Source organism: Odocoileus virginianus, unplaced genomic scaffold (genome assembly GCF_023699985.2).
Source record: "Odocoileus virginianus isolate 20LAN1187 ecotype Illinois unplaced genomic scaffold, Ovbor_1.2 Unplaced_Contig_13, whole genome shotgun sequence".
Taxonomy (NCBI): domain Eukaryota; kingdom Metazoa; phylum Chordata; class Mammalia; order Artiodactyla; family Cervidae; genus Odocoileus; species Odocoileus virginianus.
The window spans coordinates 1-26,792 of NW_027224330.1; the positions used below are offsets into that span (position 1 = coordinate 1).

A 26,792-nucleotide genomic window follows, 5' to 3' on the forward strand; every position below is an offset into this window, starting at 1 on the left:
TTCCCTTTATTCAGTAAACCGGTATAGATTCTGCCTCCTCCAAAGAAAGCCAAAAATGAGAAGAAATTAGCATAGACTGTTAGTATTTTTATCTAGCTAGAGTTCAGTTCTCAAAACAGTCTTCATTTTGCTCCCAAAGTAAGTGAACATAGGATTGTCACAGAAATGCTGAGGTTGAAAAACTGGAAGTTTTCTGTTACAAGAATTGTTTGGTTGCTGAAACTTAATTGTGACTTACCATTGTGTGTGAAGAGAAAAACCTTTTCTGACTCTGCATTTTGGAGATTTTCCAGTGTGGTATAGTTCCTGCTTTTGAGATTTCTTGACACTGTGTGTCCTGACAGAGGGAAGTGTTCAGGTTAAGAATCATGAAAGAAAGGAACAGCCTCCTTGTAACTTCTACCTAATGTTTTCCTGCATTGTTTTGAAAATCTTGAATATGTGAAATTCCCTGGGTAGTTAACTGCTATTATAGATTAATGGGGCTTCCCTGGTGGCTCAGATGGTAAAGAATCTGCTTGCAGTGCAGGAGACCTGGGTTCCATCCCTGGGTCAGGAAGATCCCCCCTGGAGAAGGGAATGGCAACCCACTCCAGTGTTCTTGCCTGGGAAATCCCATGGACAGAGGAGCTTAGTGGGCTACAGTCCATGGGGTCGCAAAGAGTCAGACGTGAGTGAGCAACTGTAACATACTATAGATGAGGGAGAGAGTACGGTAAGTGTGGAAAATGCAAACCTTAGTTTTGGGGACATTTTTTTTTTTCCTGGTGCATTTATATTGTTTCCGTCTAGCACATTTGAGTTTGCTGTAAATTTATAAACTTTTTTCTGCATAGTTTTGAATATTGACTTCATTCCCCACCTCACCAACTTTCTGCATTCTCTCTTTTGTCTAGGGAATGGGATTTTGATCTGAAGAAATTGCCAAACATTAAAATGAGAAAAGTCTGTGCTAGCGATGCGGTGCCCAAGAAGTGTAAGAAGAAAGCTGTGACAGCTGTAGACAGAGATTTAGGGGAATTGGAACTGAAAGATGAGTCAAGTGACACAGACGAGGAAATGACTGCGGTGGCCTAAGTGTCTTTGCTTGAGTGGAAAATAAATAATTTGAGAACTTCCAGGTTATACTTGAATTGATTATGGTAAATAATTGTCTCAACACACGAATTTGCTGTTTTACCTTACTCTGATATTTTCAGTTTCAAAAACAGTGTGGCAATTTTTACTTAAAAAGGAATGTTGCTTTTCATTTACATTAAGCATGTTTACTTAGAATCACCTTAGAATCACGTATCACATTTTGGGTCATAGGCAGTAGCTATTTTGCTAGAAGGTTAATGTGGGTACTTCTTGAGTAAGCAGTGATGACAGCAAAACTGCCTTTTAGCAGTGTTTTTCACTGCTCTTCCTCTTACACATCAAACCTGTTTTCTTTCCTTAGAAAATAGGGAAAATGTGATACAGAATTTATATACGCTTATGGATTGTACATTGCTGTTATTTATTATCTTCGACCCAGAGTTAGGTAAGTGGTTAAAGAAGAATCACCAACATATTCTTCTGTGGATCTCCTGTTATCAACCTGTTATCTGGATAAAGGGGATAAATGATTTCAGGTTGGCTAGGTTTGTTTTTATATTATTTTTTACTTTCTCATTGTGAAAAGTATTAGATTTTATTTGTGGAAACAGAACTAAAGATTAGAGAACTAGTTATTTCAATTGTCTTAATTCTTCTGAGAGATAGGTTAAACTGACATGTAACAGTGTTTCCAACATCATGAAAAACATGAATGTGGTAGAATGTTCTTAACAGAACTTGTTAAATGCAAGTTTCTTCTGGCCTGTTTCCTAAAGAGTGCAGTGAAAGTGCATTTTCAAGGGAAAAAAAAAATTCTGTATGAGGTAACCAGGTATCAACTGTCTTGTTAACAGCTTTTTTACTTCAGAAGATTAAAAATAAAACTTGTTTCTATAATTTTACTTAAGGTTCTTATTATTGAATGTTTAGTGATTTAACTAACGCTGACTTGCTTTGGCTTTAAGTCATGCACGCAGGAGCATGGTTTTATGGTTATATAGTAAGTTCTTATCTCTTTGGTCATTGGAAAATTTCCTTCTTGGGGGAAGGGAATTCATTTTTTGTTTCAAAACGACTATAAAAACTGAGTCATAAATTACAGTAAAGAGAATAAAAACTGCTTTATCCAGTCTGGTATTTAAAAAGCATTACTGTTAGATGAATAACTTGTGAAAATGGCAGAACATTCTCCTCCAAGATTTATTTCTAGTTTTCCCTGTGCTATCAAAGCAGAAAATATAACAGGCTGTACTGCTTGGAACCAGAACAGATAAGTGCTTGTTGAATGAATTTAGGACTGTAATTGTCATGTCACTCCTGGCTAGACCAGAGTAACTTAAGAGATCATTTGTCTTTAGAGTGATCCTCTTAAATGGCCCCCTTCCCCGTTGTCTATGGAACGTGTTCTCTCTGCAGTGATGCTTGTCCCACCCCTTCTCTGTCAGTAGGAAACCTCTGAGAGAGAGCTTCTCTCGTCCGCAGCCCTGGAGCCAAGTGAGAGGAGCACTTGGTTGGCAGTTCTCTGTAAACTCGTGGGGGACAGATAATAAAATGGCAGATGGTAAATATTTTAGACATTGCAGGCCAAATGTAGTGTCTGTTGCGTATTCTTATATATGTATGTGTGTTTTACCACCCTTTAAAAATGTGAAACCCATCATGGCCATACCCAGATAGGCTATAGGCTAGGTTTGACCTGCTTGCCAGAGTTTGCCAATCCCTGGTCTAAATCAGCAAGCTGAAGTCCACGGACTTGGGCTTAGGATACATTTCTAAACTCAGCCACTAACTGCTATCTGTAGCCCCTATTCCTAATACCTAGCCACTTCCTTGCCTTGCAGGCATTGGTCTCTCTCTGGGACTCTGTTCACCTTAAATAGTGTTTTCTGCTCTTGTTATCCTTATGCTTCAGGACAGAAAATTCAATAGGTGTCCATCTTTGGCATGTTTGTTTGATAGGGTGTGATTTTATTCTTGACCCCTTTTTTAGAAGATTTATTTAAAAAAAAAATTTAGGTTCACATTAAAATCAAGAGGAAAGTAAAGAGATTTCCCATATACTCCCTAGCCCCACATGCATAGCCTCCCGCTTACCAATATCCACCACCAGATGGTACACGTGCTATAACTGCTGAACCTACATTGACATCCAGCATGTTTGGAATGAAATTCACGTTCTGTACCACGGCCAGACTGAACAACCACCATGGTCAGAGAGGCCTGAGGTGCTCTGATCGCTGACGTCCTCTCCACACGCCCCGGGCTGGCCTCGTTTCAGACACACTGTCTGCCTGTCCTGCCCCAGGGTGGTCAAGCCACGTCCTGGGTGGGGACAGCTGGGTGCTGGCCCCCTGAAGAGCGTGTGTGTCCTCTGAGGCCAGGCTGGGCCGCGGCGTTCCTGAGCCTCAGAAGAGTGCCCTGTGGTCTTCCTGAGAGCAGGAAGACGCAGGGTGCTGTGTGGAGCTCCCAAGGGGCACTGCGTGTTTGCCTCCCTGTTTTCCGGGGGAAGAAGTGGACAGCTCGCCACCGCCTGCAGGCTCTGATACAGTGTGAGGCTTCCCCCTCAGCCCGCTGTGCTGCGGGCTCTGACACAGGGTGAGGCTTCCCCCTCAGCCCGCCGTGCTGCGGGCTCTGATACAGGGTGAGGCTTCCCCCTCAGCCCGCTGTGCTGCGGGCTCTGACACAGGGTGAGGCTTCCCCCTCAGCCCTCTGTGCTGCGGGCTCTGATACAGGGTGAGGCTTCCTCCTCAGCCCGCTGTGGCTGCGGGCTCTGATACAGGGTGAGGCTTCCCCCTCAGCCCGCCGTGCTGCGGGCTCTGATACAGTGTGGGGCTTCCCCCTCAGCCCGCTGTGCTGCGGGCTCTGACACAGGGTGAGGCTTCCCCCTCAGCCCTCTGTGCTGCGGGCTCTGATACAGTGTGAGGCTTCCCCCTCAGCCCGCTGTGCTGCGGGCTCTGATACAGGGTGAGGCTTCCTCCTCAGCCCGCCGTGCTGCGGGCTCTGATACAGTGTGAGGCTTCCCCCTCAGCCCTCTGTGCTGCGGGCTCTGATACAGGGTGAGGCTTCCTCCTCAGCCCGCTGTGCTGCGGGCTCTGATACAGGGTGAGGCTTCCTCAGCCCGCTGTGCTGCGGACTCTGATATCACAGTGTGGGGCTTCCCCCTCAGCCCGCCGTGCTGCGGGCTCTGAAACAGGGTGAGGCTTCCCCCTCAGCCCGATGTGCTGCGGGCTCTGGAACAGGGTGAGGCTTCCCCCTCAGCCCGGCGTGCTGCGGGCTCTGATACAGGGTGAGGCTTTCCCCTCAGCCCGCTGTGCTGCGGGCTCTGACACAGGGTGAGGCTTCCCCTCAGCCCGCTGTGCTGCGGGCTCTGATACAGTGTGAGGCTTCCTCAGCCCGCTGTGCTGCGGACTCTGATATCACAGTGTGGGGCTTCCCCCTCAGCCCGCCGTGCTGCGGGCTCTGATACAGGGTGAGGCTTCCCCCTCAGCCCGCCGTGCTGTGGGCTCTGATACAGGGTGGGGCTTCCACCTCAGCCCGCTGTGCTGCGGGCTCTGATACAGGGTGGGGCTTCCTCCTCAGCCCGCTGTGCTGCGGGCTCTGATACAGGGTGGGGCTTCCCCCTCAGCCCGCTGTGCTGCGGGCTCTGATACAGGGTGAGGCTTCCCCCTCAGCCCGCCGTGCTGCGGGCTCTGATACAGGGTGAGGCTTCCCCCTCAGCCCGCTGTGCTGCGGGCTCTGATACAGGGTGAGGCTTCCTCCTCAGCCCGCTGTGCTGCGGGCTCTGATACAGGGTGGGGCTTCCCCCTCAGCCCGCTGTGGCTGCGGGCTCTGATACAGGGTGAGGCTTCCCCCTCAGCCCGCCGTGCTGCGGGCTCTGATACAGGGTGAGGCTTCCCCCTCAGCCCGCCGTGCTGCGGGCTCTGATACAGGGTGGGGCTTCCCCCTCAGCCCGCTGTGCTGCGGGCTGCGGAAGGGCCTCGCTGCACTGTGGTCCCCGGCTGCTCAGCAGAAGGGCGCCCCCACCTCGCGCAGCGTCACTGCTCACGGGCCCGTTTCTTCCCGCGCCTTCCCTCTGGGGCAGGGCTCCCGAGGAGCTGGCGCCTCTCCCTCCTTCCTTGTGTGCCTCTGTAAGGAGTGAGCTGAGACTCCAGCGCAGACTGTTTCCCCCCTGGCTGGGTCTTGCTGATGGGCCTTGTTCAGGAGTCTGCTTCCTGCCCTGCCACTTCCCTGGGTTAAGGAGTCTACCTCACCCTTGGTGTCTCTGTCACAGCTCCCGGGTTTGGTCACTGGCTAAACACAGTGACAATGATCTATGATCTAGGTTTGTTTGTTGTAATTTGGGAGGCTGAGAAGACACATGCACATGTTCCGTTTGGACAGAAGAATGAACACATCCAATTAGACCCTGAATTCAGGCTTCAAAGCTGGGGCTTCAGTTGGGGTGTTTTCTTCACTGATCACTAATCCGTTTAGGTTTGAATTAGATTCCCTCTTTTAGTTTTTATTACCTCTGGGTAGGAAAATACTGTTACATTCTTTTGTATATCCAAGCCTTATTCATCAGAGAATCTTTCTCTGGATTGCATTCTGATTTTTCTTAATTTTTTTTTCTTTAAAACAGAGTTTGAAAGTCTGTGTAGATTATTTTCATTGATTTTCCCTTGTTAACGCACCTATTTAATCCTTCCTAAAATGCCATGTGTTAATCAACCTATGTTGGCCTTAAAATATGTTCAGACCCTGCTTAAAAACCCAGACCATTGCAGAATCTTAAGAACTCAAGGCTGTTTGAATGTTGCAGATACAAATCTGAAGAAATTCAGGTAAGTTAGGCAAAAAATAAAGAAATCACAACAAAAGTTTGGGTCACTTGTTTAATATACAAAGTCTTTTTTCACAGGGAATTATTTGTTGTCCTTAATTTGTCTTAGTACACATAATTCACAAAACAGTAAATTGTTAATGCAAGAGAATTAGGAAAAACCAAAAAAGTACAAATGCTCCATCCCCAAAATTGCACACAGTTAAAATTTTTCTTTTGTCTTAATGCAGTGTCAAATGGGCTTTCTTCAGATGTGGAGGAAACACTGCAGCCCAAAATAACAGTACTTCCTCTCAACTGTATTGATATGTAAAATAGCACCTTTGGGCTGACATAAAAGGGAAGAAAATTGGTTTCCATCTTTGTTAATTAAAGTGTAAGTCCTACACAATTATATGACAACTACAATAATGACAATGTTAAGTTTGGAGAGCTCTACTTTGTTCCAAAATACTAACTGCCATGAAAGGAAAGGAGAACGGTGTCAGGCAAATGAAACACTCTTCCCACCTCACCTCCATGACAACGAGAATGTGTCAGTGAGGCCATTGCTCTGATGGGCTAGTTTCCACCTCACCTCTGTGACAGAATGTGTTAGTGACGCCATTGCTCCAATGGGCTGGTTTTCCAGCCAAACTATACAGATGGTTCAGGGACCTTGTGCAAAACAGATTAACTATGCAGCTATCTCTCTGGGACTAGAATCACATGAGCAGCAGCTCAGAATGAGATTTAATCCTGTGGCATTTGAAAGACTCCTTTACTGTATACACCTGTCTTCCTTCAGTTTCTCCATTGTTTTATATCCCAAGCTGATGGTAACATTTGTGTTTCATTTGTACTTAAGCTTGATTGCCTTTTTGGCTTCACTTAAAAAAAAAATGAATTTCATTTCTTTACAACTTAATATTTGAGCTTATACAATAAAAGTGACAGTTCTTTAAAAAAATTAACAGCATAACTGGTAATACCACAGAGTTGTGATTATAAAAAGCCAAGGTTTTAGTAGAATTATAAATTTATTCTTCAATTTAAGTCCTTTGTTTCAATTCCATTTTATTTCTTAAATAAGCAGGTAAACATGCTTTAAAAACTTGAAGAGCATTCCAGAGAGCAGTTTTTCTTTTTGAAGGGTATATCCAGTCCACGAAAGTATTTTCACAAAGCCACACCCAGTCATTGAAAGGTCAGAAACCATTGCCACACAGTATAAAAGAAAACAATCAACACTCGGTTTTCAATACACATAGTTATTTCAGTTGTTTGAAGCTTCAACAGCCATTATGGGAAAACTTTTTAATGATTTAAATTCAAGAGTTGAGGTTTTAAAAAAGAAGAGCAGAATAATGCTGACTTTTAACCCATTAGAGAGCTCTGTATTTTCTCAGTTCAAGAAAGACAAAGCCTATTCAAGTTAATTTTGAGAATTTATGTGTGGTTTTAAAACACCATGTCCTCTTTTATCATTAATACAGTAAAGATTATCTTTATTTTTCATTCTAGTGTTCAGTGAGCCCCTTAATAAACCAGGCCTTATGTTAGCTAATCATCTTCCACTGTGAAATGAGCCATGTAGTTACCTATCTTTCTGGAGTTTGGACAGAATTGAAATGGTGTTTTTGGTGTAAATAATCCTTTTCCTTACACAGCAGACAACAGAGAGATCAATAGTTCTTTGCTGGTGATGATTTTGTTCCCTCAGGAACTTGTGGAAGTGTCAGTGTTGCCATTGCTAAACCTCAGGAGACATGGATTAGTAAACTGCTTAGGAAAGTTATCAGAAGAAATGAATCACGTTTAGTCCCTTGGGTGAAGTGCCATGGTTAAGTCACCCAAAGCTTCATTATCCGTGAATGTATGTGTCTTAAACCTTGAAGATGGAAATTAAGAAGTTAATACAAAGTCCAGTGTAAGGTTCATATATTTTAATTGTGCAGAAATTTTGGTCCAGTTTAGTTGCCTCAAGTGTTTTTTTTTTTTCCCTGTGCCTTCATTCAACAAACTTTAAGAAAGATGAGCTTTAAAAAACCTCTTGTTTGCTGCCTGACTGAACACTTTGACGTTTTTCTCATGTATATACAGGAACACACACACCTCACAGGCACACAAAGTTGACGCTGTTGACCTTTGCTCTATTTCTAAGAACTGGGACTATCTGGACTCAGTGTCAGCCACTACTAGTATCATAGCATCCTTCTCAGTAAAAGGTTCTCTCTTTCCTTTTTCTATGGTAACCTGTAAGGAACAAGCACACTGACAATGACAAAGTACATCAATGATGTGATACCCAGATTTGTGCAGTGCGAAACCCATGCTTTGGTTCTATGGCCATCATGGTTGCCTTTTCACAATAATAAATAACAACAGCTAGCAAAAATAAATCACCTTGTTTTATGTAAGACATCTCTCTTTGACAGGCCACTATATTTATAATCATTAGTCTAGCTCACTGCAGTATTATTCACGCTTCAGGTTCACATGAATATGCAAAGAATACAATAATCAACTCATCTGTCAAACCTAAACAACTCAATTTATCACTTATCACAGAATCTTGAATGTTTTTGCTTCCCAGTTGAGCAAGGGAAATAATTGTCAGCTCCTTAAAATACAGTCTAAATGCTTGGTCATAACTACTCACTACTCATCTGTCAAGTTGACACCTTATGTAGATTTTTAAAAGTACATTTGACTTAAAAAATTATTTTTTATTTCCCCTATTATAAGTGCTTCATAGTAGCAAATAAGTTAATTTTGAAACTTAGGCAGATTGCTTTATAGTTTTGTTTTTTTACTCTTTAAAAAACAGTCACTTTGTCTAACTTATTAAGATACTTCATTTGATTAGTGCTTTGTAAAATAACATTTGTGATACTTTGAAAAAAAGAATGAAGTGCTGTTTTGAAAGATTCAACTGTTAAAACAGGTTTTGTGTCTAATTTTAGGGCTGCTGTATCCAATACAGTGGATTTGAATTGAGATTCCCTGTAAGGATGAAATGCATACTGGATTTTGAAGACTTGGTTCATAAAAGGAGATGTAAAATAACTCAATAATTTTTTATCATGATGACATTGAAATGATAATGGGTATATAATGCTAAATAAAACACTGTCGAAATTCACCTGTTTATTTTTACTTTTTCTAATGGTGCTACTAGAAAATTTTAAATTTGCGTATGTAAGCCAGCCTTTGGGCTCACATTACATTTCTGTTTGACAGTGCTGTTTCAGAGGGTCCAAGTGGAGTATACAAGGCTTCTGGGTATTTAACAGAACTAATTAAATCCCAAAATCTTTCAAAATCTACTCTTCATGATTTAAACATAATTCCAAGTATTAATATCTTCAAACGTGTCTTGCATTTATTTTAAAAACATGCACCGGTCAAAACAAACTGGACTCCACTATAGCCATAAAAACCTGTTAGCTGTCAAAGTATGAATATCAAAATATGCATCTTCCAAGTTTGCGTCTAATGTGCCTTAGGGATAATGCAGACAATTTCAAGCTTAAACCCAAATACCTTTGTCATTTCCAGATGAGAGAGTTAGCATCATGAGGCCCTAGAAGAAACACATGCTCAACTCAAGTCCTTCCTCTGGAACTTTCCCCGGTACTGTGAGGACTCACAGGTCTGTCCACTCAGGCTTTCCTCATTGCCTAAAAGCATCCCTTGCTCCGGTGGTGAATTGTCTCAGAGATCATTTTCCAGCTAACTTCCACATTTCCTCTTTACACTTGAGACTGTTTCATGGGATCCTGGTCATTTGGTGTTTTCTTCTTTCCTTTTGAGCAAAGTAAGAACAAATGGGTCAGAAAGCGGAGAGAAGATAGAGGGCGACTATTGAGGGTCGCTCCTGTCGTCTGTAGTGACAGGCGGGACTCTGCTCTGGGTGACAGACCCCCGCTGGCCCCGTCACACGGGAACGAGCTCGGTGGGCCCGGCCTCCGCGGGTGGCCGTGCCGTGGTCCCCGTCGGCAACGCGGGCGCCGCCCCAGCGTCCTTGGTGCCCACGCTCACGGTGCAAGAGCGGTTCTCCTCCGCCCTCTTGGCTGTGTCCGGGCAGTTCTGCACAAAGATCACGCGGTCGTAGGCCTTCAGCCTGCGCCATAGCTGCACATAGACCCTGCACTGGACGTACATGAAGACCAGACCTCCAGTGAAGACGATGGCGACCACAGCCAGCTTTGTCCAAAATGGCCATTCGAGGACACCTTTCAAATAAAAGAGAGCGTTATCACCGAGTCATTATTGATAGATTAGGTGATTTTCCCCCTATGGTTCCTTCAAAGGACCATGCATGCTGTTGTTTAGTTGCTAAGTTGTGTCTGACTCTTTTTGTGACCTCATGGACTATAGCCCACCAGGCTCTTCTATCCATGGGATTTCCCAGGCAATACTAGAGTTGGCTGCCACTTCCTTCTCCAGGGGATCTTCCCAACCCAGGGATCGAACCCGTGTCTCCTACATTGCTGGTGGATTCCTTACCACTGAGCCTCTGGGAGGCTTATGCCCACTTGTTAACATAACTCAGGAATATATTGTTAACAACTAGTAATAATTACAACCAAAATTGCTTAATTGCTTTAGGTATTCTCAAAGTACTGCTAAAATTGTACATGACTCCTCTCACCTGCCACCGTACTGTCTCTCACTCCTCTTACCAGCAAGAACCACTGTGATCATCAGATACGACACTATATTTTGATACTTGACTTCAGCATTTATTGCTTACAGTGAAATCTTTAAGGAAGGATAGTGTACATACTGAGTGAAAGAATCAGACTTAATCCTCTTAAGGTAACAGAAGCTATGTGTGTGGGGTTGTACCTACAGGTCCCCACCCCCACCTGCATTACCTTAAATTAAATTAAAAAAAAAAAAAGGTGAGAGACACAGAAGCTGCTACATCTCACCAGAGAGAAAACAATTCCTGGGTACAGACATGCATAAGATTTAGGGTTTCAGTCACTTGTTTTATCCATCTTAGATTTTGTAACTGAGAACCATCTCTTTTTTACGGATCAATGTTTTCTCTTAATTTCCATCATTATAACTAGAAAGGGACTTTATTTCACGAAGAGTTTGCTGTAACAGTATTTAGGCCATGCATGATTATAAGTGTGTAATAAATGATGGCCAAGAGACCACATCTTGCCAACGTTAGAATGCTGTGGAGGATATACCTGCCTTCAGTCATGTGAGAGGCTGTCAAATAGAAGGGTGGTTGGAAACCACAGTATAGGGGAGTTGAATTTCATTTACTGACAACAGTGAGTAGAGTTACACATCCTGCTGATAACACTGACATTTACTTTGCTCTGACAGCAAAACAGACACTGCTTTGCTTGCCTCGCACGGAGGGTTCGCCTTGCTCTTCACTCGTGTCTGTGCAAGGAGAACAGACTGGAGTCAGTGAACTTGGCACCAGCAGCTCCCCGCTGGGCAGGGGAGGGTGTAACTGTGTTCCCTGGGCCACCGGGCAGTGTCGAGATGATTGTTCCACCTGGTAACACTTGGGCAGGTGCTACTGACTTAGCAAGCCGAGGTCTGGAATGCTGCTCTGTCAACATCCCGCAGTGTGTAGGACAGCAAGTAGTTTGCCTAGTCCAGAAGGCCAGTGCTGCTGAGGTTGAGAAGCCCTGTTGCAGAAGACGGCCACTTAAGCTTCTTTATTTAGAAATTTGCAGGGAAGATTCAGTATACAAATTAAACATCTTGGGGTTCTTTAGATTTAGAAGGATTTTTGCTCTCAGCTGTTCCATTGAGCAGTAATCTCCTTGTTTCGAAAAATTTTAACCACAGGCAAGCAGGAGATGAAGTGTGCTTTGTCTCATTTTTTGGGAAATCCCCATGCATGACATCTCACTTTCCCTCTGATTTCTATTCACACCGAAAGTTAAAAGTGCCTGGATAATTTCTCTTCTGAGCCTCTGCCCATGATATTTCCTCTCTCAGGATTTTGCTTCTCCATTTCCGTGTGTTTACCTGTGCCACAAACCTGAGTGGGAAATCATTTCCACCCGGAAATAGATGTACTCACCCTTTCACGTTATTTCTTTTCTTTTCTTTTCTTTTTCACGTTATTTCTTACACATGTGGCCTGAGTCACTCTGACACGAGTTATTCTCTGCGATGCCATCATCCTGACAAGTGCAAGATCTGCATCTTCTTGGTCTGTGTTTTTCACACTTCCTTGCTCAGTAGACATTTCAAGGATGAATGAACATTCTAATGATCAAAGTTCTGACTTTGACTGCTGTGCCTCCATCTTTTCAATATAACCAGATGTGACAGCCTTTCTTCCCTTGCAAGTGAAGCTCCACTATTGATGGACAGGCTGAAGAAGACTCCTTTCTTGCCCCACCTCTCCTCCCAGACCCAGTGGCCAGAGTCCATGACATGCCTAAGAGTCGGGGTCAGGAGTAGTCAGCTGCCAGACCTTGGAGACCCTGGCCCGGGTACTTTTCTTTCACAAGGTATCTCTGAATTCATTTTCTCTGCTCAGGTCATTCTTCCTTTCACTTTCCTGGGGAGTCAGAGCTCCCGTGGTTTCTCTGGACAAAGTTTGGAGCACAGAGGTCCCCCCCACCCCAGAGTCAAAGCCGTCTGCGTGCAGAGTCACTGCTCAGACGACCGTCTTCTCTCAGGGACAGCCGGTTCCTCTCCCTGTGACTGACCGGGCAGGACTTTCATTTCCTTTAGAGAGTATTAATATTATTGAGCAGTTACAGGATTTTACTTTGGAAAACATGATAAGGATATCTTAAAAGAAGATGCCAAAATGTGGCTAAATGGATTGTCAATGTTGTTTTCATTGGTGAGATGCATTTGCTTCTTTTTATTGAGAGATAGCATGTTATCTTCCCATTCAGTTGTGTTGGACTAGTCAGTTCTATGTTGTTTTCCGTGAAGAGGAAAGAATGTACACAGTAAGGAAGGGTGGAGGTGAAGAAGGGAAGCTCTTCTTTGTGTAACCCAAAGAATTCTTTGAAGCTGGAGCATGTACTCAAAATTGCCAAGAGCACAAAGTTGACCCTACTTGCCAGTTCAGAAGAGGAACTTGGAAAATCCAACTTCAGACAATTCAACCATCTCTTCTTTTCTCTGAAGTCCAAGGATTTATTATTTACCTCTACTTCTGCCTTTGTGCTTGAGATCTTTCTTCAGGAGTTTCTGAAGACTTAGAAATCAACTCTCTGCCCATCTTGACCTCTTAAGTATTGATAAGAGATGATGCCTGGAAATTCTTGAGCAAAGATTGGAGGAGCAGATATTCTGTGAACCATCATTTTCTAAGGAAATGGGACTCTTCTATTGCCCTTCAGATACCTTCAATCAGTTCATTCACTTTTCATATCATCATGTCAATCCTACAAGAATGGGCAATAAATTTTCAAGTCATATCAATAAACAGTTGTCAAAATAACTTCTTCCACCATTTTGATGATTGCGTATATGTGATACGATACCTGAAGGCTGCAACAACATCCACACCATCACAAAACAATAGACATGCCAATAGGTTTTCCAGGAAAGGCTTTAGATTTGTCCTGTGATATGGCATTGAAGACTTCACCAATTAGACTTAGATGAATCAAAATGCTGCATTCCATCTGCCTGAAAGTGCAGTGCTACCAGAACCACAGAAATCGGTACACAATTTTGTAAAGAAACTGGTATTTGAAGAGCGAGTGAAAGCACTTCAGACACAGAAAAGTACATTGACCACTCAGCTCACCATACGCTCTGTGTCTAAGGTGAGATTTTTCTAGCCAGACCGAGAGGGAAACTAGGAAGTCCAGGTGGACGTAACTGTATTTGCAGACCTTGAATGAAGGAGTAAACATGATGGGAGAGTAAAATCTGTAGGTTTTTTTTTTTTCTGGCATAAAAAAATTGCCCAGATCTTCCTCACTGCATCTCACATTGAGGCAGGATTAGAAGACAGTTTGGGTTGAAGGGTATTTACCCTCAGGAACCTGAGACTAGAGTTTTCCACCAACAGGATCACTGCCTCCAACTTTACAGTCACTGTTTCCTTATTTTCACTCTCAGAAGCCTCTCTTTTCCTGCCTAAGAAACAGCCAGATTCCAAATGACTTAGACTCATATTCAATTTCTTCACAAATCAGACCTTATTAAGATTTCCTTTCTTATGGTTAATGGCTTCACAAGGGGTATTTCCAAGAATGAAGGGATTTTGCACAGGGAAATAGCCCATTTTACATATTTACAGTCTTCTCCTTAACTAGTTTTAATGGTAATATTGACTGTGAGTAAACATGGATGATACATGTGCAGTATTTGTATAAACACTTTGTTTCAATTTATCTGATGCAAGGTCAAGCTCATTATGCTTTTGAGAAACCAATCCTAGAAAGAAATTTCGGAGGATGATCAGTCCGACTTAGTCAACCAATGAGAAAAAGTAAGCTTTGGAGTGATTATTTTATTCAAGATGACTACTCCATGACCAAGGCACAACTAGACATGTGGTGGGCCTTCCAATCATTAGCCCAAGTCGGCGTTTACCACTTTGAGGTCATTAACAAAACAGCATGTATAGTTATGTTAAAAAGGAATGTTTAAACAACAGTGCTGAAAAGGAAAATATTATATGGGTGGCAGGGAAGTGATTTTTAAGATGCTCTCGAAGCAGATGTTACCAGCCAGCAGGGAGGAACAGTCCAACCCTGGATGTGCTTGGAGGCTGGTGAGGGAGTCAGATGTGAACAAAACCAATTTGCTATACTGGTCCCTCATTTCTATGCGTTTACATGGTCCTCGGGCAGCCTTAACTCTGCACCTACAGCCTCTTTCATAGGTAGCATGAATTGCTTCATTTTCTTGGCCTTATTTTTGTGATTTGTTTCCAGCACACAGATAGTACCCTGGAGCATTCTTCTAGAATATGTAAAGATAAGGCAGGGGGAGTAATTGTTCCCCCAAATTAGAGTTGACAACATGGATAATTTAGGATGTTAAAGTTTCAAGTACCATGTATTTTTGATTTTGCTTTTTTCGTCACACGAAATAGAAGAGAGGAATCTGGGGCATGATGCATATTTAAGCTAAAAGGACAGTCACTCAACATACAAAGGACTTTTTCCTGACAGTCTTGTTATTACAGCTCAGAAGATGTTGCTATTTTATATTCAACTTCCATTCTGGTTAAAGAAGGGCAATTTGTTCCTCTTCAAAGATTTTTGAAGGTTTTCAAGATGGATTTTAAATATTTTGACTTATAAATTATGCAGTTTTCCCCCCAAAACTTTAAAAGCCAGTTCAGGATCAGTTCTCACAGTTCCAGTGCCAAAGGAAGATTAGTAACAACTCACAAGGATGCCTACACCACCTGATAATGTGCACTTTGGGAAGTCAGGCATTACATACAATTTGAACACAAATACAGAGAACCTTTTACAAAAAAAAAAAAAAAAGTTTTACAAAAATCACCTCTGTCCCACTCAAAATTACCCAAGTCAGAAGCTGTCCCTCTAGCCAGTGACTCTGTAGGAATAACTACAGAGTCTGCTTCATATAAAGATCTTGCTTCCTAATTCAAAAAGTCTGAACACCAAAGATAAAAGCTATCTCATTTTTACTTGCTTTTAAGAAACAAAATAATGTTTAAAAGTATATGGTAGAAAACTGACCTTATATAACATGTGCATAAATATTGATAGATAGATACAGGTATTGGAAAGCTGATCTTTGATTACCATGCAGCATTTTCTGTTAGGAAATATGGCTGATAACCCTGGGTGATAGTCCACTGGAGACTGTGGTTTGAAATTCTGCATCTACCCAGAACTGAGAAAGGGAAAAAATATTTTGCAGAAAATGTCTAAAGAAAAGAAAAAACTAGAAAAGCTTGCATACAAAGAACTCACTCTCCTACATTGACTGGGTCCCTTGCTGGGTTCCAGGTACAAGCACTCAGCACCTAGGATGTGCTGGTGAACAAGAGAGACACACCTGACCCATCAAAACTCAGACAACCAAACGAGCAATCACAACAGGGTGTGGCAAGTCTCCTGGCGGGGCAGAGCTTCTCAGCCTGACTGCACAGGAGGTTCGTGTAAGGGCTAATTACACGTAAACCCCTGGGAACACAGCTCGACGCTTTGTGGTGGTGCAGACGCTGCACAGTGATGCGATGGGCCACGCTGGGGGTGGGACAGGATGCGCAGGAGCACGTGTGCCCAGTGCCCAGACAGTGTCGGCTGCACCCGCCATGTGGGGCTCCACCCTCAGAACCTCTGAGTCTCAGGTCCAGGGCGGAGAGAGGCAGGAATCTGCCTTTCTAGCAAGCACTCCTGACATTCGTGCTGTAGGCCTGGGGACCACATTTGAGAGTTGCTGCAGTAGTAGCAGTTATTCTATCTCAGGGAGCTGATCTGGGTTTCTGGGAAGCCGTGAAATTTAAGGTCAACTTAAGGGACAAGGAAGTGTGTGATGACACATGAGCATGAGAGTTGGTGTGCAGGGTGGACACGAAAAGCTGGCAGGAAATATGTCCCCGGGACAGAGAAGTGGAACAGGGTCTGGAAGCAGGTCTGGGGGCTGAACCAGTGTTCAGCATAACTGGGTTTGGCAGGGCCATGGGGTCAGCATAAGCTCCTTCCCAGAGTCCAGGGTATATTTTTTAAGAGTCATGAATAGGCAGGGACAGAATGTGGTCAGATTTATGTTTTGAACTTGCTGTGATTATGTTTCTGGATGTGTGTTGAAGGTGGGCAAACTAGAGAAAGTCTCGCAGGAGCAGTTGCAGTCTTGGAGTAAAAGAGATGTAACTACATGGGTGGTAGCAGTGGGGAGGGAGAGAAACTGATAGATTTCAGAGGCTTGTGGGGCAGACTAAAGAAATAGGACTTGGTGATTGATGAAAGCTGGAAGTGAAGGGGAGGAGACAGCAATGAAAGCTGGGTTGCATTTTGTTACTGGGGATTAGCAATATCTTTGCCAGAGTGGTCAGAGTGGGAAGTGGTGGAAGGGTTAGGAGTTTGGACACACTAGTCTGGGTGCCTGGGAGACCCTTAAATGGAGAGGCCGGGAAGCAGTCAGATGTCTGGTTGGCGATCAGGGGAAGGGCGTTACAGCATAGAAACAACATCTGAGGACATAAGCACACCCGGGAGGACTCGAGAGGAACAGAAATAGGAGACACAGGTCACGGGTTTCACGGCCGAAGCCGACAGCCATATCCAATGTGAAATAAACAACACTATATGCTCATGTGTGTCAGAAGGGACTGAGTAAATGAGTTAAGAGAGAACTTCTGAGCAATCTGCATGTGGATGACATGAGAGTCGGCCTCTTGTTCTGTCTGGCCGAGGTGCGCTTCATCTCCTTCCCCTTCCTTGTGGCTGGGGGACCCCAGGAGAAGCCCCGCAGGCTGCGGCAGCAGACCCGAGCAGGGTGACCACTGGGCGAGAAGAAGGCGTCGCCAGGACCCTGAGTCAGACTTCAGGCCAGATTCGGTCCAGCTGCAGGTCTGCTCTGGCTCGAGAGGAAGCACTCCATCCCTGAGGCCATAGGCTGGGGGCGATGAGGTGATGTAGGGAACGGGGCGTCTCTTTGTTCTCGCACATTCAGACAACTGCGGGGTTTGCAGCGTGCTTTTTGTTACCTGGCTTGAGCCAGTACTGGCAACCGTAGAGGACATGGGCTTAAGCAAATTTTCTCTGAGGGGAGCAATGGGGAGAAAGGATAGTCAGGGAGTTTGGGAAGGTCATGTACACACTGCTACATTTAAAATGGATAACCAACAAGGTCTCACTGTATAGCACAGGGAACTCTGCTCAGTGTTTTGTGGCAGCCTGGGTGGGAGGGGAATTTAGGGGAGAATGGATACATGTATATGTATGGCTGAGTACCTTTTCTGTCCACCTGAAACTATCACAACATTGTTAATCATCTGTATATCCCCAATATAAAATGAAAAGGTAAAAGAAATGTCTGAAGCTTCCCAGGTGGTAGTGGTAGAGAGCGTGCCTTCCAATGCAGGAGACATAAGAGATACGGGCTCCATCTCTGGTCTGGGAAGATCTCCTGGAGAAGGAAACAGCAACCCACTCCGATACTCTTGCTTGGAGAACCCAGGAGCAGAGGAGCCTGGTGCGTATAGTCCGTGGGGTCACAAAGAGTCGGTCACAACTGAAGTGACTAAACACACCAAAAAAAGGTCTACTCTGAAGGAACTTAGTAGGGGTGTGATAGATATTTTACAGTCTGGCGTCTCTGAAACAATACAGCTCTAAACAACATGGTTGAATATAAATTATGTACACATGAGTTAACACTGATGTACAAAATACCCCCCAACCTGTCTTCTGACCCAGCATGCCCCTGCCAGCCCCCTGCCCTGCCGATTCCCGGCTGCACACCGCCTCCCGGGGGCTCTGGGCCCGGCCCTTCAGATCGCAGCCCTGCTCCGATGAGAACCAGCCCCAGAAGCGCAGGAACGGGACTCCGCCCCGCTCTGGTCCAGACAGAGGAACGCAGAGGAAAGAGACCGCTCCTTGTGAAGACTCTCCTCTTCCCCCTTCCTCCTCTGACTGCCTCTCAGCTCTTTCTCTTTCACTTCTGATTTTGAAGGAGGCTCAAACTTCCAGTGCCATCATCTGAACACCTTCTCCTTCCAAATGCACCCCTGGTTTTACATATGATGTATGTATCTCCCCCTGGAGGAGGCTGGGGAGTCTCCCTCACTGTTTTCCCAGCTACGATTCAGGCTACCAGCTAAAGCTGGCACAGCCTGCTGAGAAACAGAACTGGGTCCCTTCAGAGGTGAAGATAAGCAAGTTCTTTCTGCTCCAGTTTTGAGTGGCCTATCCATTTAAAACGTTAGGCCTATGCTGCAAAGATTTTAAAACATCTTTCTTCAGACTTGATACCACCTTTCACTATCAAACTTCAGTCAGTTCACTTCAGTCGCTCAGTCGTGTCCGACTCTTTGTGACCCCATGAATCGCAGCACGCCAGGCCTCCCTGTCCATCACAAACTCCTGGAGTTTACTCAAACTCATGCCCATCGAGTCGGTGATGCCATCCAGCCATCTCATCCTCTGTCGTCCCCTTCTCCTCCTGCCCCCAATCCCTCCAAGCATCAGGGTCTTTTCCAATGAGTCAGCTCTTTGCATGAGGTAGCCAAAGTATTGGAGTTTCAGCTTCAGCATCAGTCCTTCCAGTGAACACCCAGGACTGATCTCCTTTAGGATGGACTGGTTGGATCTCCTTGCAGTCCAAGGGACTCTCAAGAGTCTTCTCCAACACCACACTTCAAAAGCATCAATTTTTCGGTGCTCAGCTTTCTTCACAGTCCAACTCTCACATCCATACATGACCACTGGAAAAACCATAGCCTTGACTAGACAGACCTTTGTTGGCAAAGTAATGTCTCTGCTTTTTAATATGCTATCTAGGTTGGTCATAACTTTCCTTCCAAGGAGTAAGTGTCTTTTAATTTCATGGCTGCAGTCACCATCTGCAGTGATTTTGGAGCCCAAGAAAATAAAGTCTGACACTGTTTCTACTGTCTCCCCATCTATTTCCCATGAGGTGATGGGACCAGATGCCATGACTCTTAGTTTTCTGAATGTTAAGCTTTAAGCCAACTTTTTCACTCTCCTCTTTCACTTTCATCAAGAGGCTTTTTAGTTCCTCTTCACTCTCTGCCATAAGGGTGGTGTCATCTGCACTATCAGACTTAGCGTGGTGAAAATTTCAAACTGTAGTGTTAACCCACTCTATAAGATTATAGTGTGCTAATTAATAGGCTGTAACACAGTCTCTACTAACTGCCTTTTATTCATGTGTTACAGGAAGCCATGAATAAAAGTGAATTAAATAAATGGAAAAAACATTCTATTTTTACAGTTGTTTGTCTTTTCACATGGGGCAGAACCTGATCTTCATCAGCTCCTGAGTAACTTAAAGTGGTGTGTGGCATCTGTGGATGTCTGCCCCGCTAAGGTGGACTTGATAAATCTCACTTTGGTCTGCACTTCATGGCCAGAGTGCTCAGCATTAAGGGAGCCAGAGGAGCCTCAGCTGCCGGTTCCGGGTGCTGCCGGGAACCTGCTCTGCTGTGCGTCCCTGGGTGATGTCACAGGACTCAAGCCACAAAGAGAAAGGAGACAAGCTCTTACCGTTATCATTGCCCTGCCTGATCTCCTCTGCCGTCCGATCTATCAGCACGTACAAGGACCAGACCACGCAGGTGATGGCAATGACGTGGAAAGTGACCGAGCAGAAGATTTTCCTCCTTTCGCTGGTGGTCATCTGCAGTTTCTCCCACTGCAATCACAAACCAATTACACACAGTTGAGTCTCCAGCCAGGAAATCTTGCTCCCCATTTATATCCCAGGCCTGGGTCATAAATGGGGAGAAAACATTACATTGCTGCCATTTTAGATGACACTAAAATATTCAAACAAGTCTTCATGTTTTAAAAGAACTACAACCATAAACTGTGGAGTTATAACTTTAAAAGTACATAGTAAAACAAAAACAAAAATATTTTCCTATTCTGCAAATAAGTAGTTCCTTGTAGTTTCCTTTTCTGTAACATGAAGGGGACAGTTTTAATATTATACAATTTTCAGAAACATTTTGGCTCAGGTTCCCACATGTTACTTCTCTGTGGCCCTAGGTTATAAGCAGTCATACATAGTCTCTCCTTGGATTAATACATACCCTGACACAGTGTTGCATTCTCTTTTTTAAATCGGAGTATAGTTGCTTTACAATGTTGTTCGTTTCTGCTGCACAGGGAAGGTTATGTGTATACATAGATCCCTCCCTCTGGGGCCCCTCTCCCCTTCCCTGTCTCCTCCCACCCCCCTAGGTCATCACAGAGGACTGAGTTGAGCTCCCGGTGCTACACAGTAGCTTCCCACCAGCTATTTCACACAGGCAGTGTATATGTGTCACTTCTGGTCTCCCCATTCACCCCCACCCTCCACCATGTCCACAGTTCCGTTCTGTACGTCTGTGTCTCTATTCCTGCCCTGCAAATAGGTTCATCTGTACCATTTTTCTAGATTCCACACGCACCCCAATGTTCATTGCAGCACTATTCTACAATAGCCAGGACATGGAAGCAACCTAAATGTCCACTGACAGATGAATGGATAAAGAAGATGTGGTACATATATACAATGGAATATTACTCAGCTGTACCAAGGGATTAAATTGGGTCATTTGTAGAGACATGGACCTAGAGTCTGTTATACAAAGGGAAGTAAGTCAGAAACAGAAAAACAAATATCATATATTAATGCACGTGAGTGTTGCATTCTTAAATGTGTAAATTTACCAAGTATTTGAATGGCCGAATTTTATCTGAGAAAGAGTCAATGTGTGTCACAGCTCTCCTCCCAGAAGACACATTTTATCCTCCAGGCAACAGAAGAAAGTCAGCTGCAGCCCCTTTGGGCGCAGTCTTGCCTTCAGCTGCCAGCACTGTCACAGTCGCCGTGCTCGAGGCACCCTCCTCAGGAAGCCCAGGGCGTTTCTTAGTCGGCGAGAGGAGGAGGGCAGCCCCCGTGTAGCAGGAAGGGAGTCAGGGCGTGAGTGAGGAAACGTGTCCATGAGTTACTTTGCAGTAACAGGCTTTCAGGTGAGATTTTTACTATCAAACAACATTTTAATGCCTTGACAATTACAGTACCACTTCATTACATTGTTAAGATTTGATCTTTACTTTTCTTCACATATTTCTATAGGAAAATCAAATCATTATGATCTTATTAGATCATGAATGTTTTTCGGCAATTCATGATTGTTTGCATTCTTTCTTAAAAAATTGTAGTTGATTTACATTGTTGTGTTAGTTTCAGGTATAAGCAAACTACATAGTAGTTTCCCACTAGCTACTATGTAGCTTCTGCATTACAGGCAGATATATATATATATATATATATATATATATGTATATTTATTATTATATATGTTTAATATATATTCTTTTTCAGATTCTCTCCATTATAGGTTATTGCAAGATACTGAGTATAGTTCCCTATGCTATACAGTAGGTCCTTGTTGATTATTTATTTATATATAGTAGTGTGTATATGTTACTCCCAAACTCCTAATTTATTCCCTCTTCCTCTTTCCTCTTTGGTAATTATGAAATTAATTTCTATGTCTATGAGTCTATTGCTGTTTGTAAATAGGTTCATTTGTATCATATTTTAGATATCACATATAAGTGGTATCATATGGTATTTATCTTTCTCTGACTTCACTTAGTATGATAATTTCTAGCTCCATTTGTGTTACTGCAAATAGCGCTACTGCACTCTTTTTATGGCTGAGTAATATTCCATGTACACAGAATACTTCCACATATGTATCTATGTGTATATTTATGTCCCATCTTTATCCATCCATCTGTGGATGGCCATTTACATTGTTTCTGTATCTTAGCTATTGCAAATAGTGCTGCTATGAGTCTTTACATTTTTTATTTATTATGTTCTTGCTAAAGCAGAATCCTTAGACCTTCACAGTCCCACTCCTTGCCCAGCCCACCTCACACGTCATAAAGCCCCATAAAGGCCTGAATCTGCCGCCAGCTCTGAGACACGAGTGAGCCTCAACCTCTCCAGACCCAGGTGTCTCGTCCCCCTCAGAGGCAGAGACGGGTGGTGAGACACGATCCTCTCCTTTCCTTCACTAACAGACTAAGCCGTGAGGTCTGGCACCGTGCCGGGTAAAGCTGCTTTCCCACCTTCCTGGCAGAGGTGACATGGACTCTTCCCTACGAGTGAGATGTGAGTGGCTATCTACTGGGATGCTGAGTTTTTACCCTCCTGACACAGGAATTGCCCCTTTCTCCTTCATTTTCGTTTCTTTGCTGCCTGGAATTCCCAATTAATGGTAGAAGTCCTAATAGTCATCTTGCAACCTTGAGGGAAAATCTTGAGAAGTAGAGAGACCTCAGCCCACCGGCCACAGCTCACCTCTGGCCGCCATGCTTATGTGAGGGAAATGAAGTCCTGTCTGAGCCACTGCCTCTCAGGGCCCTGCTCCTCACTGTCCAAGGGCAACTCCTGATAGAAGGAAGTGAAACCTCCTGACTTCCCTACCAGTATGAACATTAGTGTCATGTGACCACACCTTTGTGAGCACATGATCTGTAGCCCGCCAGGCTCCTCTGCCTATGCGATTTTTCAGGCAAGATACTGGAGTGAGTTGCCGTTTCCTTCTCCAGGGGAATCTTCCCAAGCCAGGGACTGAAGTGAAGTCTTCCACATTACAGGCAGATTCTTCACCACTCAGCCACCTGGGGAGCCCATTCCTCGCTTGCTGGCCAGTTAGTCATCACAGCATTTCCCATTCAGGGTCTGTTAGAGCCGGTTAACCTAATCTTGGACTCCTTCTCATCAAACTATATTTTCTCTATTATTCTAAGTAAGTAACGGAGAAATCTTTGTAATGAAACTAGGGGAAAACCAAATGCTTCAATCTATCTATAGAATCTATTTTTAATTAATCAACATTGAAATGAGAAGATTTCAGGGCTTTTTATCACAACTTCACACAGGTGTGAAAGATTGTTTTTGAAATTTCATTGTGTTACTGTATTTATTTATTGTGATATTAGTCTAAATACTGTGTGATTATGGACTAGAACATTATTCATTTGGCAACAGCATTTCGTGATTTAGTAACTATTTCTTAAATTACCTCAGTATTTAATATAAAAAGATAAAAAGTGCAGGATGGTGCACAAGGGCAGCTTTACATGTTCAAATTTCCTAAATGTTCTAAGTGTTACAATACCGTCAGTAACAAAATATTCATAATAAATCAACCCTCCCTTGTAAAGTTGGCTTTGAGGGGGGGAAAAAAGCGCTTAAAAAGTGGGTCTTTTTTTAATCTAAAGACCGTTTTGATGAAGTGGTTGAAACATATTCTTTAAAATTCATCAGCCTCAATAGAAAAATATCAGAGGGCTGACAGGTATAAAGCAAACTCCTTTTAGTTCTAGACAATAGTAGTTCTGAAGCTGTCACTTCCTAATCGCAGCAGCGTTCAAGGAGAAGTGGAGTGTAAAGGGACCGTCAGACGTTGCGGTTACACTCTCCTTTATAAATCCTCGCAGGGACCGCCCGGGAATCCCGACAGCACACGGCTAAACGCGGTACCGCGGCGCCCTCTTCCGGACGGTCACGTCACTGCACGTGGCACCCAGCACGCGGCGCCAACAAAATCTAAACCGTTTTATGAAATGTTCATCCATCCACATCTTTGAATTTTCAAGTTTAAAGACTGAATACGTTTTGCAAGCCGCCACAGTGAGAAGTGGATCAAGAAGGCAAGGATATAAATCTTATGTTAACAAACTTGTCAGAAAGGGCAAATACTAATTTCTTATTTAAGAAGCTGAAATTCAATACTAGTTCATTAAAAGATTTGACAGCAAAGGACTATATGCACAAATGCACAGAGCATCAGAGCTCCCCTTCCAATTTAATAAAATAATGTGTGCTTCTGCCCACAGGTCCGTGTCCTGTGCGGGACCCACGTCCCCGCCCCAGCCTGGAAGATTAGGAGGCGCCCTCTAGGTGCTGCTTTAAGGAGACGCGTCTCTCCAGGGGGTCTCAGGGGAGCTGCTGGAAGTGACCAGAAACAGGAAGGCGGGAGGGGAGCCCGCATATTCTCTCAAGTGCCCAGGGCTCTTTCCCGGCAAGTCCCTGCCCTCCTCGGTCCATGCACTTTACTTCACCTGCAAAACCAGCTGCACAGTCTTAGCGCCTCAGACCTCGCTTCCCTTTATAGGATCCCTGGGTCTCTGGCACCTGTTTTACTGTCCTTAGCCTTTGGTCCCTTATCCAGAGCCTTCAACGACAGAAAGAATTGAACAGAACTCCTTTATTCAACTTAGAAATACACAATTAGATTATTCTGAAAATATTTCCAAATTGGAGTCTAAATTGATGTTGACACGGTGTCTGTAAAATTCTCTGTTTGTTTTAGCGAGATGAAACTGAGCGTTTTCTAATTTAAATTACTTGTATTTTCAGCCTGTCCTAATATATAAATTTAAAACAACAGCAAAACAACAAACACTGCCTAGTAAGAGTGCTTTTAACATTTTTGTACCAGTGAAAAATAAGGGCAGCTTACTTGTATGATATCAACACACACGAGATGGGTGCTGCTTTACCAAGTCCTTTTTTTTTTTCGTCCTTGACTCAGCTCCACTGCTCTTTTCAAGTTTCCTAAGGGAGCCTCCTCGTTTCCTAAGCTTCCAAGTTTCCTAAGGGAGTTTCCTAAAGGAGCCAGAATCTCAGCGTCTGTGTCATGGTAAAGCAAAAGCCACCACCAGGGGGCGTCGGCCCACCAAGCTCCCGGTTCCAAGGTGACTTTCCAGGGCCCCAGAGATCCCAGAGTCCCCACCAGCGGCTGGCAGGCTCTTCTCGGTCATTTCAGCAACCCAGACTAAATGCAAAGGCACACTGTAGCCCTTTAAAAATTCCCAGCCCTGCTTATCATGTTATGGTGATAGCATGAATGAAAATAATATTTGGAACAGCAGGTTTAGTTTGTTACATTATCTACAGGCCCAATGGGCCTCCCTCCTGGCTCAGTGGTAGGTAAACAATCTGCCTGCCAATGAAGGAGATGCCAGTTCAATCCCTGGGCCAGGAAGATCCCTTGGAAAGGAAATGGCAATCAACGCCAGTATTCTTGCCTGGGAAATCCCATGGACAGAGGAGCCTGGCAGACTACAGTGCATGGGTGGCAAAAGAGTCAGAGGCGACTTGACAAGCAAACACCACCACCAACAGCACACCCGTGTGACTCATTGTGCCAGCCAGTCTGGAACAGGAGGGAGTCTGGGGCTGAAAGACTGACCAGATTCCTGCAGGCCCCCTTGGTCTAGGACAGTGGTTCTTTTTTAAATTCTTAGTTTTTTTTTTTTTTAATTGAAGTATAGCTGATTTACAATGTTGTGTTAATATCCTTTATATAGCAAAGTGATTCAGTTATGCACACACATACTTATTCTTTTAAAAATATTCTTTTCTATTATGGTTTCTCATAGACTATTGAATATGGTTCGGTGCTATATAGTAGGACCTTCTTGTTTATCCACGGGCTAGTGTTTTTTAAAGAGATTCTTCAGGTGCATCACCACCAGCGTGGAACTTGGTCACTGCTACATTAATCAAAGAAGGAGGCCATTTGGCTGAGGTGGTTCAGTGCCACAGTGCCCATGTAAACAAACCAAAATCTAAGCCTTTAAAGGCCTCAAGGTTGGAAAAGAGAAACTTGAGGACAACTAATTCCAATCAGCCAACCAGGCTTTAATCATGAGCCGCCCCTAATCTAGCTTGGCTTCTGCACTTTCTTCTGCGGCTCCTGAGGTGGCGTCTCCTGGCCATTTCCGGTGCGGCGTTGCCCAGTTCAGATGAAATGTTGTTCAAATGAATTCTTAAATCTTTGAATAAGCCCCAGTTTATCTTTTATCATTAGAAATGAAATATTCGCATATGGTGTTTCACCTGGCCTTCAGGTGATTCTGAGATTGTGGTTTTCATTCTGTCTGCCTTCTGATGGAGAAGGATAAGAGGCTTATGGAAGCTTCCTGATGGGAGAGACTGACTGAGGGGGAAATTGGGTCTTGTTCTGATGGGCAGGGCCATGTTCAGTAAATCTTTAATCCAATTTTCTGTTGATGAGTGGGGCTATGTTTGATCTGAGACCAAACTATGGTGGAGGTAATGAAGATAATGGCGACCTCCTTCAAAAGGTCCTTGCACACACTGCCACATGCAGTGACCCCAACCCTGCAGCAGGCCACAGGGAACCCATGCCTCCGCCAGAGACTCCTGGACACTCGCAGGGAAGTCTGGGTCAGTTTCT

At 44.0% G+C, this 26,792-nt stretch overlaps 1 protein-coding gene across 5 annotated transcripts in view; it reads right to left on the reverse strand.

Moving 5' to 3' along the window:
* Positions 1–5,940: 5,940 nt before the first annotated feature.
* MARCHF1 (membrane associated ring-CH-type finger 1) overlaps positions 5,941–26,792 on the reverse strand; it is a 1,143,673-nt gene continuing 1,122,821 nt past the window's right edge. For all 5 annotated transcript variants that reach the window (XM_070464065.1, XM_070464068.1, XM_070464067.1 and 2 more), the window contains 2 exons: positions 20,062–20,209; positions 5,941–10,119 (listed from right to left, as the gene is read on the reverse strand). In XM_070464065.1, the coding sequence (XP_070320166.1) occupies positions 9,821–10,119; positions 20,062–20,209 (447 nt within the window). In that variant the 3' untranslated portion in view covers positions 5,941–9,820. The remainder of the gene's footprint in view (positions 10,120–20,061; positions 20,210–26,792) is intronic.